Source organism: Macaca thibetana, chromosome 9 (genome assembly GCF_024542745.1).
Source record: "Macaca thibetana thibetana isolate TM-01 chromosome 9, ASM2454274v1, whole genome shotgun sequence".
Lineage (NCBI taxonomy): Eukaryota > Metazoa > Chordata > Mammalia > Primates > Cercopithecidae > Macaca > Macaca thibetana.
The window spans coordinates 5162879-5180887 of NC_065586.1; the positions used below are offsets into that span (position 1 = coordinate 5162879).

General features: G+C 39.8%; 2 protein-coding genes across 3 annotated transcripts in view; both read left to right on the forward strand.

Moving 5' to 3' along the window:
- LOC126963008 (aldo-keto reductase family 1 member C3) overlaps window positions 1–18009 on the forward strand; it is a 194549-nt gene that overhangs the window by 150676 nt on the left and 25864 nt on the right. The gene's annotated exons all lie outside the window — the stretch shown is intronic.
- Window positions 1–18009, forward strand: part of AKR1C8 (aldo-keto reductase family 1 member C8) — a 32238-nt gene that overhangs the window by 11861 nt on the left and 2368 nt on the right. Inside the window, exons 2-9 of one of the 2 annotated variants that reach the window (XM_050804862.1) lie at window positions 4082–4249; window positions 5114–5230; window positions 6239–6316; window positions 7089–7211; window positions 8381–8490; window positions 9297–9462; window positions 11325–11407; window positions 12906–13155. In XM_050804862.1, the coding sequence (XP_050660819.1) occupies window positions 4082–4249; window positions 5114–5230; window positions 6239–6316; window positions 7089–7211; window positions 8381–8490; window positions 9297–9462; window positions 11325–11407; window positions 12906–12948 (888 nt within the window). In that variant the 3' untranslated portion in view covers window positions 12949–13155. Of the gene's footprint in view, window positions 1–4081; window positions 4250–5113; window positions 5231–6238; window positions 6317–7088; window positions 7212–8380; window positions 8491–9296; window positions 9463–11324; window positions 11408–12905; window positions 13156–18009 lie in introns of those variants that run through there. The other variant, XM_050804861.1, reaches the window with a different exon arrangement.

Here is an 18009-nt window from a genome sequence, read left to right on the forward strand (position 1 = left end):
CCTTCCCATAAAGGCTGAGGTATTTTCATCTGTTTTTAGATTCAACATGCACATTTTAGAGTAATTAAGAGATTTGGTTCTGATTTTTTGTAAGTCTTTTAATATGTACATCAGAGAGTGCTTTCTTTTTCACACCTCTATGGGATCACTAGAACTCTAATTATGGTTTTCAAGGGACGTTGTCTCCCTTCTTATCGGGAATGGGGATCTTGTCTCTTTTTCATTCTCTTTCCCCTTTTTACTGGTTTTCTTTTTCAGCCAGTTATAGGAGATATGTTTTCATCTCTGAATCTCTTTGTTGTTTGCAGAGCTCTCTGTTTCTCAGTAGTTAGGGTTTGGTTCAAGAGTAACATAACATCTCTCTATGTAAGATCAAACACTTAAGTTAGATTTTGGAAAGCCTTTATATATCTGTCAGTGTCATCAAATAACTTGCCCAGGTCTCCCTCTATTTGTTTAAAGTCTTGTAATGAAAAAGGAATCTAAACTGTAGTGGTACCGTGACTATCAGGCATTTCTGGTAGGGATAGTAGTGGATTCGGGGGTTTGGGTGGTAGAACTGGAGGAATTGATGATTATCTGACTACAGAGGCTCTGTGAAGTGGGGACAAGGGCTGGGACACCTGGGAGTTGCATTTCAGGGTTTTCTGGGGGTTCTTTTCTCTGACTTTGGGGAGTTGTCTACTGTGGGCTTGTCTGATGTAACTGTTAAGAGGGCAGGGTCAATTTTATAATGCTTACAAAGATCTGGGTTGTTTTTCAGGGCAAAGAAGGCTTGTACATAGGAAACTTCAGACCATTTCCTCTCCTGTCTGCAGAAAAGATCTAGTTGTTGGATAGCGTTAAAATTAACACTTTTCTCAGGAGTCTAGGCCTGTCCATCCTAGAGTTGGTAAGAAAGCCATGTCCTTGTGTATAAGAATTTGAGTCTTTTTTTCAGTCTCAGGGTCAAAGGAATCTCAATGCTTCAAAATGCACTTGAGAAGAGTGCAGGCTGAAGATGGTTTGTTACTCATCTAGAAAAGGGGAGGAGAAAAGATGTTCCTTAGTCTCTTTCTTCTTTTTAGAGTGACCCAGGGTGGAGAGAAAGAAAGAGTGTCTCCCTTTTCCTCTTTTCTCTCATCCTCCAGGTCCCAGTGACTGTTATAGGAGTCACCCATGGATGCAAATGTGACCTTCACCCATAGATCTGAACAAGTTAGTCGTTAGGAGTAGTCATGTTCACCTGTATGAAGTACTAGTTCTCTGTCTTTCTAGGTTTCTTAGACCATAAGCCTCCCTGGGGGAACCCTAGGTGTCTGAGAGACATTGTACAGTAGTTGGATTTGGGTAAGACCCTTTAATGAAGGGAGCGTTTTAACCTCATCTCTGTCTTTTCTAGCTATGGTGCTGGTAAAGCATTGAATTTCTAGAGAATGGGACTGATTGACTATTAAACATAAAGTACTCCTTTTTGTTTAAATGTCAGTGTAACTGGATGTAGAACAGGTGTCTCAAAAGAACCTGAGGATTGAATGGCTGTCCTCCCTCTAATGGGGACAGCACTGAGGCTAGAATTTGTTTCTCAAGGGAGGTTTCTTTCTGATTGTTGAAAGTGGTGTATTTCTGTTCACAGATAGGGTATGAAGTTTGATCACTGTTAGAGGGACATAGGAGAGAGAGGAATTGGGAAACCAGAGGTTTTGAGCAAAGGGCTGACAAGGCTCCCCATGGAGAAAAAAATGCCATCCCCCTAGGTGGTGTTGTAGGGTCTGAAATGTTAGGTAAAAACTCTGACTCCAAATTTTTTGCAGGCAGAAGTTAGAGGTCAGAGGCATAATAGGCTGTTCCTGTATGTCTCACAGTAGAAAAAAAATTAATTAGTCTCATAAAGCAACTGTTAAAATACATTGGGCAGTGGTGAATTTTTACATGGAGGAAAGACAACCCAAATGGAGAGGGAGGAAGGTATTCACTCATGGTGAAATGACCCCCTATACAGTGTCATGAATGTCTATCAGTAGGGACAAAAAGACCCTTATTAGGTGAAAATTTAGACAGAAATGTTGAATTCCACTTGTTTCTAGGGAATCACAAAAACAGTACCTATTTGAATTACATTCCTGATTACTACAACACTGGCTGAGTTTACCCAACAAGAATATATTCACAGCTTGTAAAAATGCTATAACATTGTCTATGAAGAAGGAACAGAAGACATGACAGCCATGAAAAGAGAGAAAGAAAATGCAATAGGAAAGGCTATAAGTTCTGGTGCCAAAGCCCTGATAAGCTGTTGGGAACTGGAGTTAGTACAGGCGCCTTCAGGTAACATTGAGGTGTAGCCTCAGCCAGAAACTTTGTTGTCTTAGGACCTCTGAAAGTTTGCATGCATGCAACAGCTAGGTCTTCCATGAAAGAAAACTGGAGTGGAACAGAGTCAACATTCCCAACACCTGAGGATGATAGGGATTGACAAAGTCCTCTCCAGGAAGCCTGTCCCCTGAGTCTTGTAAGACTGGCAGCTGCCCTATTCACTGACAGGGGCCCAGTGTTTTGTTTGCTCTTGAGAGAAAAAAAAAAAATCTGAAATGAAAGTAAAGAGTTTGGAAGTTGGCTCCTGCTCACCCTTCCCATTAATACCATTCCCAACCCATGCACCAAAAATGTGTTACAGTCTCATCAATGTATCAAAAATGTAGTAGTCTCTTGTGAGGTATCATCCAAAGTTTGACCGACCACCAACAAAATTGTGGACACAAAAGGTGAGGTTAGAATGAAGGTTTAATAAATGAAAGAAGAAAGCTCTCTGTAGTAGAGAGGGGACCTGAATGGGTTGTCAACTCTGAAGTTGGGTCTGGGGTGTTTTGAACTGGGAAGGGAAGGAATGTGTTGACCGGACTTACAGAAAGTGTTACTCAGCTTTGCCTTGGACCTAGGCCCAGGACTAATCAGAGACTGCAGTGAAAGTTTTGTCCAGGACCTTGGTCTGAGACTAATAGAGAGTTGAAGTAAAAGCTTGACCAAAAACCTTGGCCAGGAGCAATCAGACACTGTAGTGATGATTCTTAGAGGCTCAGCTCACAGTCAAAAGCATGTCCAAAAAAGAAAAGTGTCCACTGGAACCCACTGTAGCCCATAGAGTACATATCCACAGAAAGAAAAAGAGACTACTTTCTAGAAGCCTGTTGGTTATACAAAGGACAGAGGCATTTCTATGTTGGGTCTTGTTCTCTTACTAGTGTAGTTGTGGGCATGTCTTAGGTTTAAAGGACAAAGGCGTTTTTATGTTGAGTCTTGTTCTCTTATTAGTGTAGTTGTTGGTATGTCTTAGGCATAAAGGACAAATGTGTTTTTATGTTGGCCTTGGTCTTTTATCTGAATGGGCCAGAGATTTGTGTAAGTTTCCTTATCTGTGTCTGCAGCCTGATTTTTCAGGCCATTTCTCTGTTTAAAGGAGTTTTACCAAGAGCCCACCCTGACTAACTTTTTTATCTCAATTCCACACATTAGGAAATGAGAAGGGAAAACTCAGAGTCATAACGTCATAATGGGGACTAGATTGTGCTTCTCAGTGAAATACACTATTCAGCCATCCACTCAGTTCACTGAAGGGAATTTAAAGTGTCACACTCTGGTCACAGTGAGGTAGGGGCAGCTTTGGGGTTTCTTTGCAAGAATTGCTCTAAAAATGAGAGAACAATGTGCTTAATCTTGGAAGAACTATAACATGAGAAGTGAATTTATAACAGCCATCAGACAGGGCCAGTTGCTGTCAATGGCATAATTTTCCATTTTATCCAGTAAGTATAAGGTGTGTCTAACATATGTTACATTCAGTTTCTACAATTGATTGATATGGAATGAGACACAATTTTTCCATACTCCAGGGTGAAGCTGATTTCTCTAATTCATTTGGGAATAGAAGTTATACTGGAGTTTAATCAATGTCCTTAGAGTACAGGTCTATCATTGAAACCCATGCCATCAAAATTGGAGGAGGAGGCCAGCAGAAACTACCAGTGAAAATGCTATTGGGGGAAATGCATTGATGTTCTCTGGTTCGGGCAGATCAACAACTCGTCTTACTCCTGTCTTGTAGACTCCCAAAAGCCAGGCTGCTGAAGCCACCAAAGTGGCTATTGACGTAGGCTTCCGCCATATTGATTCAGCGTACTTATACCAAAATGAGGAGGAGGTTGGACAGGCCATTTGGGAGAAGATTGCTGATGGTACTGTCAAGAGAGAGGATATATTCTACACTACCAAGGTGAAAGTTCTGTGTGTGAAGTGGTCAGAGGCCACTACCAGTTGAGATATGTTATTTTGAAATGAAAATATGGTCTAAGTTGAATTGTTTATTTACCTCCTAATATTGGGAAGGCACATTATAGAAACAGAAACAGAAATGACTTGCTTACTCTGAAATATGTTACGGTGGAACACAGTTCTTTAGTGTCTCTGAGCATCAGACAGTATTCATATATAAAATGGAAATAATAATACTTATCTCCTTTAACTGTTGTACAGATTAACCAAGCCACTATGGGTCCACTCCTTCAGGAGATCTTAGGATGTAGCAAGTAAAGTTAGATATTATTCAGAAAAGGGATCCAGACAAGAAAACACTTTTTCTAAAATCAGCATTGAGTTTTCTGAACTTTCTAAAATTGTCCTAGGTGGAAATCCATGCTTCCAATGTAAACAGAGCTGAGGTCTTCAGGGATGCACCCTGTGTGTGTTTATATCGATACAAACTTCATTTTAGAATGTGAGTCTCTCAGAATAATTCTTCCTGGGAATTTATTATACAGGACAAGAGATTCTGTTCTCTCTGTCCTGCCATTTATTGACTCATTTTGGTGGATGACTCCTCTAACCCTTGATACACTGAAGTTGATTTTCCTGCCCCTTGTTAGTTTTATTCAGTTTTCTTACATTGCAGTCATTCAAGGAAATCTCAGTGTCCCATCGAGGACCTGATTTATACTGAGTAACAAATATTTAGTGCCACTCTTTTAGCTTTAGACTACAGTGTTTTAAGACTCACATCTCAGTATCTGACCATGAAGTTTAATTTTGGTCCTCAAATGTGTAAAATTATAATCCACTTTGTTTCTTTTGGTCACTGCAGCTTTGGGCTACTTTCCTTCGGCCAGAATTGGTTCGCCCAGCCCTAGAAAGTTCACTGAAGAAACTTGGACTGGATTATGTAGATCTCTTCATTATTCATGTACCATTTGCCATGAAGGTCAGCTTTTGTTTTTCCTTGTTATGCCCAAGACTGTTTCATCATTGTTATAAGCACCTGAATTATCTCATTCTGGCTTGGTTTCCTGGGTTCTTCCAGAGAGAGGCAGATTTGAGTGAGGTGCATAGGACATGCAAATCTTTCATGAGTATCTTTCACATTGAGTGCTCTACCATCAAGATTTTCTGTCTATCCTTGTCCCCCAGCCTTAAGGGGGGGTTCAGATTCAATGATCTCACTTCCTCCACCCTAGATAGTTGAGGGCATTGCCCTGTCTCAGTGCTTGTGTTCCTGAATGGAGGCCCTGAGCTGTTAGGATCCTCAAGAATGTTGAGTTACCACAGACTGCAGAGATACAATAGGAACCCCCACCTCTTTAACAGGAGGGTCTCCCATATGTACCCCTCAGCCCAACAAAAGAGAGGTATCTGTGATGGTGCATGTGGCACAACTGGGCTCCTTTGGGCTTCACTGATCCAACCTCTCATCACAGGGGACATTGGCTGAGCACATCTGATGTCCTTACTATCTGAGTTGGGTAAGCATAAACTGGGGCTAAACACACTGAATGGTTATACTAAGCTCTGTCCTCCACATCAGTTTGTCCTTGGGAAACAAAATGAATTCCAACTATAGGGACCTCATTCTTAGTGAAGAGTAGGGACATGTGGAGGATGGAGCCTGGAGGTTACTGGGGCAAGGTGTTTTGCGACAGTCACTCATGATTTTTTTCTTTCAACCCATGTCTTTGTTTGCACACACATACACATATGTACACATAATCCACACATGCCTGCAAACACACACACAAACACATTTACACACATACCCACACATATATATACACACATGCACACATGCATGCACACACAGACACAAATAGGCACACTCAGATTAATAATCACAGCCTCCTGAAACTCTTGAAGGTTGTTTGACCAAACTCATTAGGCACCAGAAAGGGGAGTTCCATAGAAAACATCCTTCTTTATCTTCTGTTCTATTTTCCAGGCTGGGGAAGAATTACTGCCAAAGAATGCCAGTGGGGAGATTATTTTAGAAACTGTGGACCTTTGTGACACTTGGGAGGTATGTTCTGCTGCAGACACCAGGCAGCACTGTGTGGTGAGGTTGAAATCACAGGAGGAGGGGTCAGAAGAGATGAGATTTTGCTCCAGCAGTTGTCTGACCTCACATCTGACCTCTGTGCCTCTGTGTTCTCATCTGTGAAGTGAGAGAGTGGAATGAGATGGCCTCTACGGTTCATTTTAATTGTAACTTCTAAGGTTCTAATTAGACACAGAAGCACCTTTGGCCTTGAGATCAGGTTGAGGATGTGAGCCCTATAAGAGCGGTCAGCGTGTTATCCTTGGATAGAAACACATCATGGAGGAGGGACAGCTGCGGACTGACTCAGCAGGAGGGTGGAAGGTGCAGGACAGTGAACCTGCCCTTGAAAAACCCATTTGATTGATTTTTTTTTTTTAACATTCTAGAATAGATGTAGCAAAAAACCGTCTACTAACAGAAAACCTGAGAGTCTTCCTTTCTTATGACTTTGGTATAATTTGTTAAGGAACTATTGCATGTCTCAAGCCAAATAGGTACCATTGAAATAAGTGGGAGACAACAAATATGTCTACTTGCTGTCCTAAGTGTGCATGTAATAGAATCAAGGAGACAAATGTATATGCATAGCAAAGTAATGCATTAGCAAATTGTATATTCAAGTGATAAAACTGTTTAATTCAGTCTAATATTTATATATGTTAAAACAGATTTCCAGCATTTACAAAGTCAAATGCCAATTGAAAAGAAAAATTTACACTAAAGGTCTACCACCCATATCCTTCCTCCGCAGGCCCTGGAGAAGTGCAAAGACGCAGGTTTAACCAAGTCTATCGGGGTGTCCAATTTCAATCATAAGCTGCTGGAACTCATCCTCAACAAGCCAGGGCTCAAGTACAAGCCCACCTGCAACCAGGTGAGCCCTTAGCCCACAGGGCCTTCTCTGACTTTCTGCTCTTCACACACTTCTTGCTTAATCATGTCTCCAAGTTTCTGCTTTGATGTCATCTATGTAGATGAGAGTTCTTTTCTCTCAGAAATAGAAGATACGAGAGAAAGGCAATTTGAGTGGGGTGGAAGAGCACAATTCTTCAGAGGGGATGAAAGTTCCTGTGAGACAGCCATGTGGAGGTGCTGAGTTGGGAAGTGGCAGCTCTGGTCTGGAGCTCAGAGAGTGGTCCAGGAGGAGATACAGATGTTTGCAGTCATTGTTTTATGGATAGTAACTAAACTCACAGACATGGATTTGTTCTCCTAGGGAAAGTTCATGAATGAAAAGGAACAGGCAGGAAAATCCACAGGAGAGGGTGAGGCAGAGAGGCACTGGCAAGGAGATTGAACAGGAGCTGCCAGACAGGTGGAGACAACCAGGAGAGGGTGGTGTCAGGAATCCAGTGAAAGTTTCGGTTTTATGAAAGTAATTAATTCATTTGTTCTGTAAAAATTTCCACATCACTTACTAATGGCTTACTCATTGATCCACGTGACACACTTTGACATGTTCCTTTTGTGCTTCCTGCAAATTGAAGCTTAGTGCTACAGATTTCATCTCATTTGATTAATGCCGTGTGAATTTATGAATTTTAGCCAATATGTCATTTTCCATTAATCATAATTACTATGTCTTTTGATGCTCAAATTTCCATATTTAGACCAGCAGAAGCCTCTTCAAGTAAGATCCTGGATCATTTGGCAGCATGCGTCATTGTCATTATTCTTTCCTTTCTAGAGTGCAAGCTCTTCTAGGCTCAAATGGAAACTTTCACACTCAGAACTGGAATATGCCCTTCCTCTAAGCAATATTGGTTTCTTTCACTAAAAATGGCTTTTAGAGGCTATAATTGGGGCACTAGGTATTTTAATAATTTTCAAACATAAATAGAAAAGGAATAAGAAAATTACTGTATCAGTATGGCAAACGATGGGATTTAAAGGTGCTTCAGAAGGTGCATGGGGAAAAGGACCAACATGAAAATATAGTACATCTATTAATGTGGTATTACACATGCCTTCCGGCCAATTTTAAATTTGCATGTGATTGTTGGTTCATATATTGTGACACCTTTTGGTCTTGAAAAATTACAGGTGGAATGTCACCCTTACCTCAACCAGAGCAAACTCCTGGAGTTCTGCAAGTCCAAGGACATTGTTCTAGTCGCCTACAGTGCCCTGGGATCCCAAAGAGACCCACAGTGGTAATAAGAATATCAAAGAGCTAATCTATGGCGGGAATTCTGTTGATGCTGAAAAACTCCTATTAAAACTAAGTTCTAAAATTTTATTATTAAAAAGTTCAAAGATTAAAAACAAAAAGCAATGGTGTAGTTTGTTCCCATGTATCACCACTGAGCTTAAATATCACCAACATTCTTTCCTTCCTGTGTCATCTATGTGACTACTTATGCCCAATCTCACTCCTAATATAAATTTTAAAGTGATCTTTAGGTAAAACTTGCATAGGCTGTAATGCTATACTATTTTGGCAAATGGACATACTCTGTAACCCACATCCCTAATGTGGTATACAAACTTACTATCTCCCAAAAAAGTTATTTTTTGTTCCTTCTGAGACAATAACTTCTCATTGCTAGGAAACTATTTTCTGGTTTTTTTTTCTCCTTAGATTAGTTTTGTGTGCTCTAAATTTTCATATGAAAGAGATCATGCACACTGTTTTGCACCTGGCTTCTTTGGCTCACTGTGTCTGTGAGATGCATTCATGTAGTTGTGAGTATCTGTAATTCTTTCCATTTTATTTCTGGATATTATTCCAGGGTATGGATAACTTGTTTATGCATTCACCTGTTAATGGACAGCTTTATTGTTTTCAGTTCACTGCATTTATGAATGAATCCATATGAATAGTTATGAGACCGTTTTAAATCAAATTGTATTGTGCCTACTCCTCTCAACTCTCTGGAGAATTTGGGGAAAAGGAGCAGCACACTCTAGATTTTCCGTTTTGCATCCTTCACATCTGTGTCTGTTCCTACCCCAACAGGGTGGATCCCGACTCCCCACATCTCTTGGAGGAGCCAATCTTAAAATCCATTGCTAAGAAACACAGTCGCAGCCCAGGCCAGGTCGCCCTGCGCTATCAGCTGCAGCGGGGAGTTGTGGTCCTGGCCAAGAGCTTCTCTGAGAAGAGAATCAAAGAGAACTTCCAGGTACAGGTTGAGCAGAGTCACTCCAGAGTGAGCCATGGACGCTGGTCTGGGTTATCACCCTTACATGGGAAAATGCAACACGTGTCATTCATTCCTGTGCTTCTCTCCACTGTGTGCTAAGGGAGGAGGGCAGTGTGGAAGGATCGAACAAGAGAGCACTGAACTCAGGCCTAAGGTTTATCATCTCTAGGCCTGGCTTTGCCACTTACTAGTTGTGTGACACTAGGCAAATTTCAATTCACTTATTTTCATCCTTTTCAGGAATTCTACATGGTAATGAACTTCAAGGACCCTGATTCCTCTCCTTCACTTTCTCTACCTACAAATACCTATTTGTATTTTAAAATCAAACCCAAATAAAATTAGCTGCTCTGTTAAACTACTGGGACACCCCAGCCCAGTTTTCACCACAAAAGCCCCTGGCATGACTCTGTTAGTGAGTTTTTTTCTTTATTAATTTTACATCATTTACTAAGACTTCAGTGTGCTCTCTGGACTGTGAGAACCTAAATACAATGACTCCTTCTGGATTATCTTTTATTACCTTTCCCCTGGCAGTGACCCTAGCAGGTATGAAGTTAGGTATAATGTTACAGACTAACCAAACTAAGAAATTGATGAGTGAAGTTATTTTGTAAACCCTTCTCCACATACACTCTGGACCTTATATTAATCACAGGTCTCCAACTTATTTTGTTTTGAATCCCACATGAATTTTGAAAAAATATGTAAGCTGTTTCTCATTTTAAAATGACAGCTACAAATTTTATTATGAGTTTAATATTTATAAGAGATGACATTTGAGTCATATATAATGTATTTATTTCAAAATAAGTTATAGATTAAATATATTAACTTGTGGAAAAATTAAATCGGTAAATCTAAATCTCATTGTTACAACGTAAAGAAAAAATATCCATTTTATTTTTTGATCCAAATCAAAATGTTAATACCTGCTCTCTTGACAACCATATAACTTCTGAAGTACATTTTTAAAAAGAGTTGTGAATAAATGTGTTGGTAGATAGAAAGAAAATGGACAGATATATATAAAGAAAGAGATAAACACGTTAGATAGATAGATAGAGGGAGAGGTATCTGAGTCTTTCGTGGAATTGTCTCCTGGATCACATAATGAACTTAGTATTTTTTTTTTTTTTTTTTTTTACCAAAAATATCTGTTTTACTATTAAGGGACTCCTCATCAGGGACTATGTGTTGACACAAATGAACCTCTCTTGACTTAAGTAAGAGAGAGTTATTAAAAATGCAGAACTCTTTGAACATAAGATGTAAGTGTCTCAAAGATCAATTAGTAAGCATTTTTTATAAGGAAGATAAAACACAGCTAGAAATAGACAGTATTTAGGGGTCCTGAGTTGAGCAAGTAGAACAGTTGTCCAGAAATGCTTTTTCTGGGGTAAACAGATTCTTGAGTGGGAGTCTCCTGTGTTCTAAGGCTTTCTCATTCCAAGGATGGATCAAGTTCCAGGGGAACTGAGGCAACAAAAGCCTGACAAAGTGTGGACATGTCCAGGTGGCAGTTATTTTGCACACTTTCTTTTCTATTTTAAAATAAAGGATTTCCTTTTTCTGTCTCAAGCAATTCTCAACAAATATTTTAGATTGATGAGTGCACACCTTTCTTTTGAGAAGTGGAGCTCAGTAGGAGAGGGGTGGGATGGAGAAGAGGCAGAATGTAGGTGGAAGAGGTCTCAGGCCAAGTGCATCTGGAAGCCGATGAAGATGAAAATGCTTCCCCTAATGCTGTCCTCGCCTCTGCCTCCTGGAAAGTCCTTGTATTCTCATGTAGAAGCCGCTGCCCTGGGGAGGGGTTAATGTGAGTGTTTTCTTCCTTTCAGATTTTTGACTTTGAGTTGACTCCAGAAGACATGAAAGCCATTGATGGCCTCAACAGAAATCTCCGATATGATAAGTTACAATTGTAAGTGATGCTTGTAGATTCTTTCACAGGCTGTTTTCTGTAGTATGCAGGGAAATGGGGGAACAAATCTTCCCCCTATCAGGAAGACATGCCCAAATTCAGGCATGGGATAAAATAGGAGATGCCCTGTAGCCCTCAGACCAGAGGTTTCCTCCAGGACTCAATCTCTGACCCAGCAGAAATGTGTCTGTAAGTGAAACTGCCAGTGTCTGCACCATTGTGAATCCAATTCTTGAATGCCCTTACTATCTGTGCCTGGGTCTAGCACTCAGGGCCCACTGCCTGTGAGTCTAGAAGGCTCAGTGTGTAGTACCTACAAACCTATGGGGGTCCATCATAACGTTCTCTTTAATTTATATTAAAATCAGAAGAAAAATGAATACAATAATAATGCATATGTAATAATGACTCCATCCTGCTCTATCTTTGTGTTTGCATCATGGTAATGGAAAACATAATTTAAGTATTAGTGCAGGATGGGCCCCCGAAGGCAAAGGTTGCCTATGTCCTAGGGAAGCCTTAATGTGGTATTCCCTCTTCAGGATACCAACTATTTCTGCAATATTTCTGTCTTTCTTGGCCTTCTTTACCTACCACAACCCCCCATTTCCTCAGTTATATAATCTCACCATGCTGAATGGTGAATGAATTATGAGAGTCATAGACCCTCAAATGCTAGTGACTGAGGTGTCAATGGCCTTTACCAAGATAAGATCCTTTGGAGTTTCTCTGGATCCTCAAGGCAGGACTCTTACTCCAGTGTCATCTTTGTCCACCTGAAGTCCACCTCTGGGGAACCCAACATCCCTTGACTGGTTTATTTATAAACGTGATGTTCCATTTGCTCAACTACTGCAGGATTTCAGGACTAAGGAGAGAGAAGGCTAAACAGAGAGGAGTTCAGAGGAGAGTTTAGAAACAGGGGAAATACAATTTTGGTTGCCAGAATAAAGACTCAGTCTCCAAAAAAGATCTGAAGAATCCCTCTCCTTTACATAAAATCACACCATTATTCTGAGAAGAAACATTTTCAATGAGAAAAATGTAGGAAGTAACTTTTCTATACCCGAAGGCTGAGTATAAGTCTGTGATCTGCCTTATGAGACTGTGAACGCCTTGTCCTACTCTTGTCTGTGAACCTATGTCAATATGACTCCTGGCACATTTAACTGCTTAGAAGGTACTTTTTAATGTCACTCAATTAAAAAGAACAAATTATGAAAAAGAAAAATGAACATGAAAAGGAAAACAAACAGTAATTTTAATTCCTAACAGGTATGTTTATAATTATATTTAAGTAAGACATAATTGTTTTTTAGGTGTGAGTATTAGAGATGCATCTCATCCCCTCCATAGATTAAATTGTGTGTGCCGAGGTACAAGTAGGGACTCAATGGTAAATTCAGAAATTTTAGCCCATCCTAAGTGCATCTTCAGAAAAAACTCTTTGACAGAATGGAAAAAAGTTACTAAATTAATATTATTTTTTCTCTTTCAGTGCTGCTAATCACCCTTATTTTCCATTTTCTGAAGAATATTGACCATGAGCTATTGAACATTACCACCACAATTTCCTCCTTTTAGGTGACATAGAGAGGATTTCTGTATTTGATAGAGGAGCCGGAAGTAGGATCTGAACTTGCAGGTTGCTTGCCTTTCCTTTCTTTTATGAAATGAAGACTTTAACAGGAAGATGTTTGTTTTTCCTGATAAAGTAACACCCATAAATTTTTTTAAAATGAAGAATAAAGAATATAAAACAAGAATGATCTGTAGTTCTTTCATTACAGGATACTTATCATTTGGTACATTTTCCTTCATGATTTTTCTAAACAAAAGGTCTGATATGGTTTGGATCTGTGTCCCCACCCAAATATTATGTCAATGGTAATCTTCAGTATTGGAAGAAGGATCTGGTGGGAGGTGATTGAATCATAGGGATAGTCTTCACCCTTGCTGTTCTGGTGATAGTGAGTTCTCATGAAATCTGGTTGTTTAAAGATGTGTAGCATCTCCCCTTCACTCTCTTCCTCCTGCTCTGGCCACATGAAGACATGTCTCCTTCCCCTTGCCTTCCACCATGGCTGTAAGTTTCCTGATGCTTACCCAGCCATGCATCCTACACAGCCTGCAGAACTGTGAGCCAATTAAACTCCTCTCTATCTCCTATACTACTGAGTATTCTCCTGGCCTCCTGAGATCAGTTTCTCATTGTATACAATCTGGGAAAATTTTTGAATTCTTATCAACCCCACGAACCCACACTCTTCAGGCAGAAGTCCCCCACATAGCAGCCACCTAGTCCCTTGAGCCTTGTGAAGCCAGAGGCCTCATACCTGGTCATTGGAGGGAATTCTGAGTAGAAAAAAAAAGGGGAGCTTCAAACCAGATATCTCTGTGGCACAAGAGTAGTTGAGATTTGGCAGCTTCAGCGAGCCAGGCAGAAGCCTACTGCAGGAGTGGAGGCCCCACCCAGAGTCTCTACTTGGGCAATGCTAAGCAGAAATGTGGGGTCAGAATTCACCATGGGGTTTCTGCCTAGTGGAGATGTGGGAGCAGGACCACAGCCCTCCAGATCCCAGAATCACAGACCCTTTGGCAGCTTGAAACTTCTGCCTGGAAAAGTCTCATGGGAATAGAACTCCAACCTGTAAGAGGAGTCATGTGGGCTGCGCCCAGCAACACCATGGAGACAGTGCTGCCCAAATGCTCAAGAGCTGGCCCCTTGCACCAATGTGCCCAGGACGCAGGACACAAAGTCCCCGGAAATTATCTTGGAGCTATAAGGTTTCACGTCTGCCTTGCTGGCATTCTGACTTCCACAGGTCCTGTTTCTCCTGACCTTACCCACACCATTTTTTTGTTTTGTTTTGTTTTGTTTTTAATTTTTTTATCTTCTGGAAAAGGAATGTTTACTCACAACTGATAACAATGTTCTACTTCAAAAGTAAATAACTTGTTTTTGACTTCACAGGCTCATAACTGGCAGGAACTTGCCTTGAGTCTGAGATGAACTTTTGTGCTTTGGAATTTTAAGTTGGTGCTGGACCAAGTTAAAACTTTTGGGGACTATTGGGATGAAATGGTTACATTTTGCCTGTAAGAAGGGTGTGACGTTCATTGACCAGGGTCAGAATGCTGTAATTGGGATATTTGACCCTCTAAACCATATGCTGAGTTCTCAATGTAGGAATTGGGGCCTAGTGGAGTTGTTATGGTCATTGGGACAGATCCATCATGAGTGGCTTGGTGCTCTGCCTGCAGTAGTAAGTGAATTCTTGCTTTATTACTTTTCTTGATGGCTGCTTATTAAAAAGAGCCTCACACCTTACTCCCCTTCTATTGCTTTCCTCTCTCACCATCTAACCTCAGTGCATGCTAACTCCACATCCCCTTTTGCCATGAGTGTAAGCAGCCTGGGGTCCTCTCCAGAGGTCTACCAGATCTGTAATCTTGGTGTTACTGCTATACTTGTTTTGGGATACCCTAAACTGTGCCCATATAAGACAGTGAATGCAATAGATAATTGTGTGTCTTCTGACTGCTTCAGTGACAGGTGGTTCCCCTATCTCTTTCCCTCTGTTCAGGCCTTCCTATACCCTAAGACACAAGAATGTTAAAACTAGGTCAAATTGTAACCCTCCGGTGGCCTCTAAATGTTCACATGAAAGAAAGAATAGCATATCTTTCACTTAAACACAAAAGCTACACATGATTAAGCTTATTGATGAATGCATGTTGAAGGCTGAGGTAGGTTGAAAGCTAGGTCTATTGTTAATTATTTAGCCAAGTTGTGAATGCAAAGGAAAAGTTCTTTAAGGAATCTGTAATGCTACTCCAGTTGAATACAAAATGGTAAGAATGCAAAACAAGTTTTATTGTTGCTAAGAAGAAAGTTTTAATGATGTGGACAGAAGATGAACCAGCCACAACATTCCCTTAAGCCAAAGCCTAATCCAGAAGAAGACCTTAACTCTCTTCAACTGTATGAAGGCTCATAGAGGTGAGGATGCTGCAGAGAAAATGTTGAAATCTAGTAGAGGTTGGTGCATGAGGTTGAATAAAATAAGCCATTTCCATAACAAAAAAATACAAAATAAAGCATCAAGTACTGATAGAGAATCTGCAGCAGGTCAACCAGATTTATGTAAGATCATTAATGAAAGTGATTACAATAAACAATTGATTTTGAATGTAGGTGAAAGGGTGTTGTATCAAAAAAGGTGCCATCTAGGACTTTTATATTTAGAAGGAAGTCAATGCCTGGCTTCAAAAGACAGGCTGACTCTTGTGTTAGTAGCTCCTGTGCCTGCTGATTTCAGAATAAAACCAATGCTTTATTATAATTTCAAAACCACACTCTATAAATAGAAAAAGACTGTATTACAGCATAGCTCTTCATAGCATGGTTACTGAATATTTCAAGTCTACTGCTTAAAATAAAAAGCAGCAGTTGAAAACGACAGCTCAAAAAGAGATTCCTTTCAAAATATTGCTGTTCAATGACAATGCACCTGGTTAACAAAGAGTTCTAATGCAGAGGTACCAAAATATTGCATTTGTTTTTATGACTGCTTTCACAACATTTATTCTTCAGCACATGGATAAAGGAGTAATTTTAACTTTCAAGTCTTATTGTTCATAAAATACATTTCAATCAGTTATAGCTGCCATAGATAGTGATTCTTCTGATGAATCCAGGAAAAGTAAATGGAAAGCCTTCTGGAAAGAATTCAGCATTCTGAATGCCATCATGAAAATTTGTAATTCATAAGAAAATGTCAAAATATCAACATGAACAGAAGTTTGGAAAAAGTTAATTACAACTCTCAAGGATGATTTTAACGGGGTTAAGGTTTTGGTAACTGCAGGTGTAATGGAAATAGCAAGAAAACTAGAATGAGAAGTAGAGCTTTAATATGTGATTGAATTGCTGTAATCTCATGATAAAATTTTAAGAGATTAAGAGTTCCTTCATATGAATGCACAAAAAGTTGTTTTTGGGTTTAATCTCTTAACCATTGTGAGATGGTGAAGATGCTCCAATGACAAAGGATTTAAAATATTATGAAAAGATAGTTGATGATGTAGTGGCTGGATTACAGAGAAATGACTTCAACTTTCAAAGAAGTTCTACACTGTAAGCTGTCAAACAGAGAAATCTCTCTACAGTGAAATCTTTTGTGAAAGAAGTCTATCAATGAGGCAAATTTCATTGTTGTATTTTATTTAAGAAATTGCCACAGTCATTTCAGAACTCAGCAACCATGACCCTGATCAGTCAGCAGCAATCAACAGTGAGGGAATAATTTCTTTCTTTTTTTTTTTTATTATACTTTAAGTTCTAGGGTACATGTGCACAATGTGCAGGTTTGTTGCATATGTATACACATGACATGTTGGTTTGCTGCACCCATTAACTCATTTACATTACGTATTTCTCCTAATGCTATCCCTCCCCCATCCCCCACCCCGCAACAGGTCCTGGTGTGTGATGTTCCCTGCCCTGTGTCCAAGTGTTCTCATTGTTCAATTCCTACCTATGAGTGAGAACATGTGGTGTTTGGTTTTCCATCCTTGCAATCATTTGCTCAGAATGATGATTTCCAGCTTCATCCATGTACCTACAAAGGACACGAACTCATCCTTTTTTTATGGCTACACAGTATTCGATGGGGTATATGTGCCACATTTTCTTAATCCAGTCTGTCATTGCTGGACATTTGGGTTAGTTCCAAGTCTTTGCTATTGTGAATAGTGCCGCAATAAACATATGTGTGCATGTGTCTTTGTAGCAGCATGATTTATAATCTTTTGGTTATATACCCAGTAATGGGATGGCTGGGTCAAATGGTATTTCTAGTTGTAGATCCTTGAGAAATTGCCACACTATTTTCCACAGTGGTTGAACTAGTTTACACTCCCACCAACAGTGTAAAAGCATTCCTATTTCTCCACATCCTCTCCAGCACTTGTTTCCTGACTTTTTAATGATTGCCATTCTAACTTGTGTAAGATGGTATCTCATTGTGGTTTTGATTCACATTTCTCTGATGAACAGTGATGATGAGCATTTTTTCATATGCGTGTTAGCTGCATAAAAGTCTTCTTTTGAGAAGTGTCAGTTAATGTTCTTTGCCCACTTTTTGATGGGGTTATTTGATTTTTTTCTTGTAAATTTGTTTAAGTTCTTTGTAGATTCTAGATATAAGCCCTTTGTCAGATGGGTGGATTGCAAAAATTTTCTCTCATTCTGTGTAGGTTGCCTGTTCACTCTGATGGTAGTTTCTTTTGCTGTGCAGAAGCTCTTTAGTTTAATTAGATCCTGTTTGTTAATTTTGGTTTTTGTTGCCATTGCTTTTGGTGTTTTAGTCATGAATTCCTTGCCCATGCCTATGTCCTGAATGGTATTGCCTAGGTTTTCTTCTAGGGTTTTTATGGTTTTAGGTCTAACATTTAAGTCTTTAATCCATCTTGAATTAATTTTTGTATAAGGTATAAGAAAGGGATCCAGTTTCAGCTTTCTACATATGGCTAGCCAGTTTTCCTAGCACCATTTATTAAATGGGGTATCCTTTCCCCATTTCTTGTTTTTGTCAGGT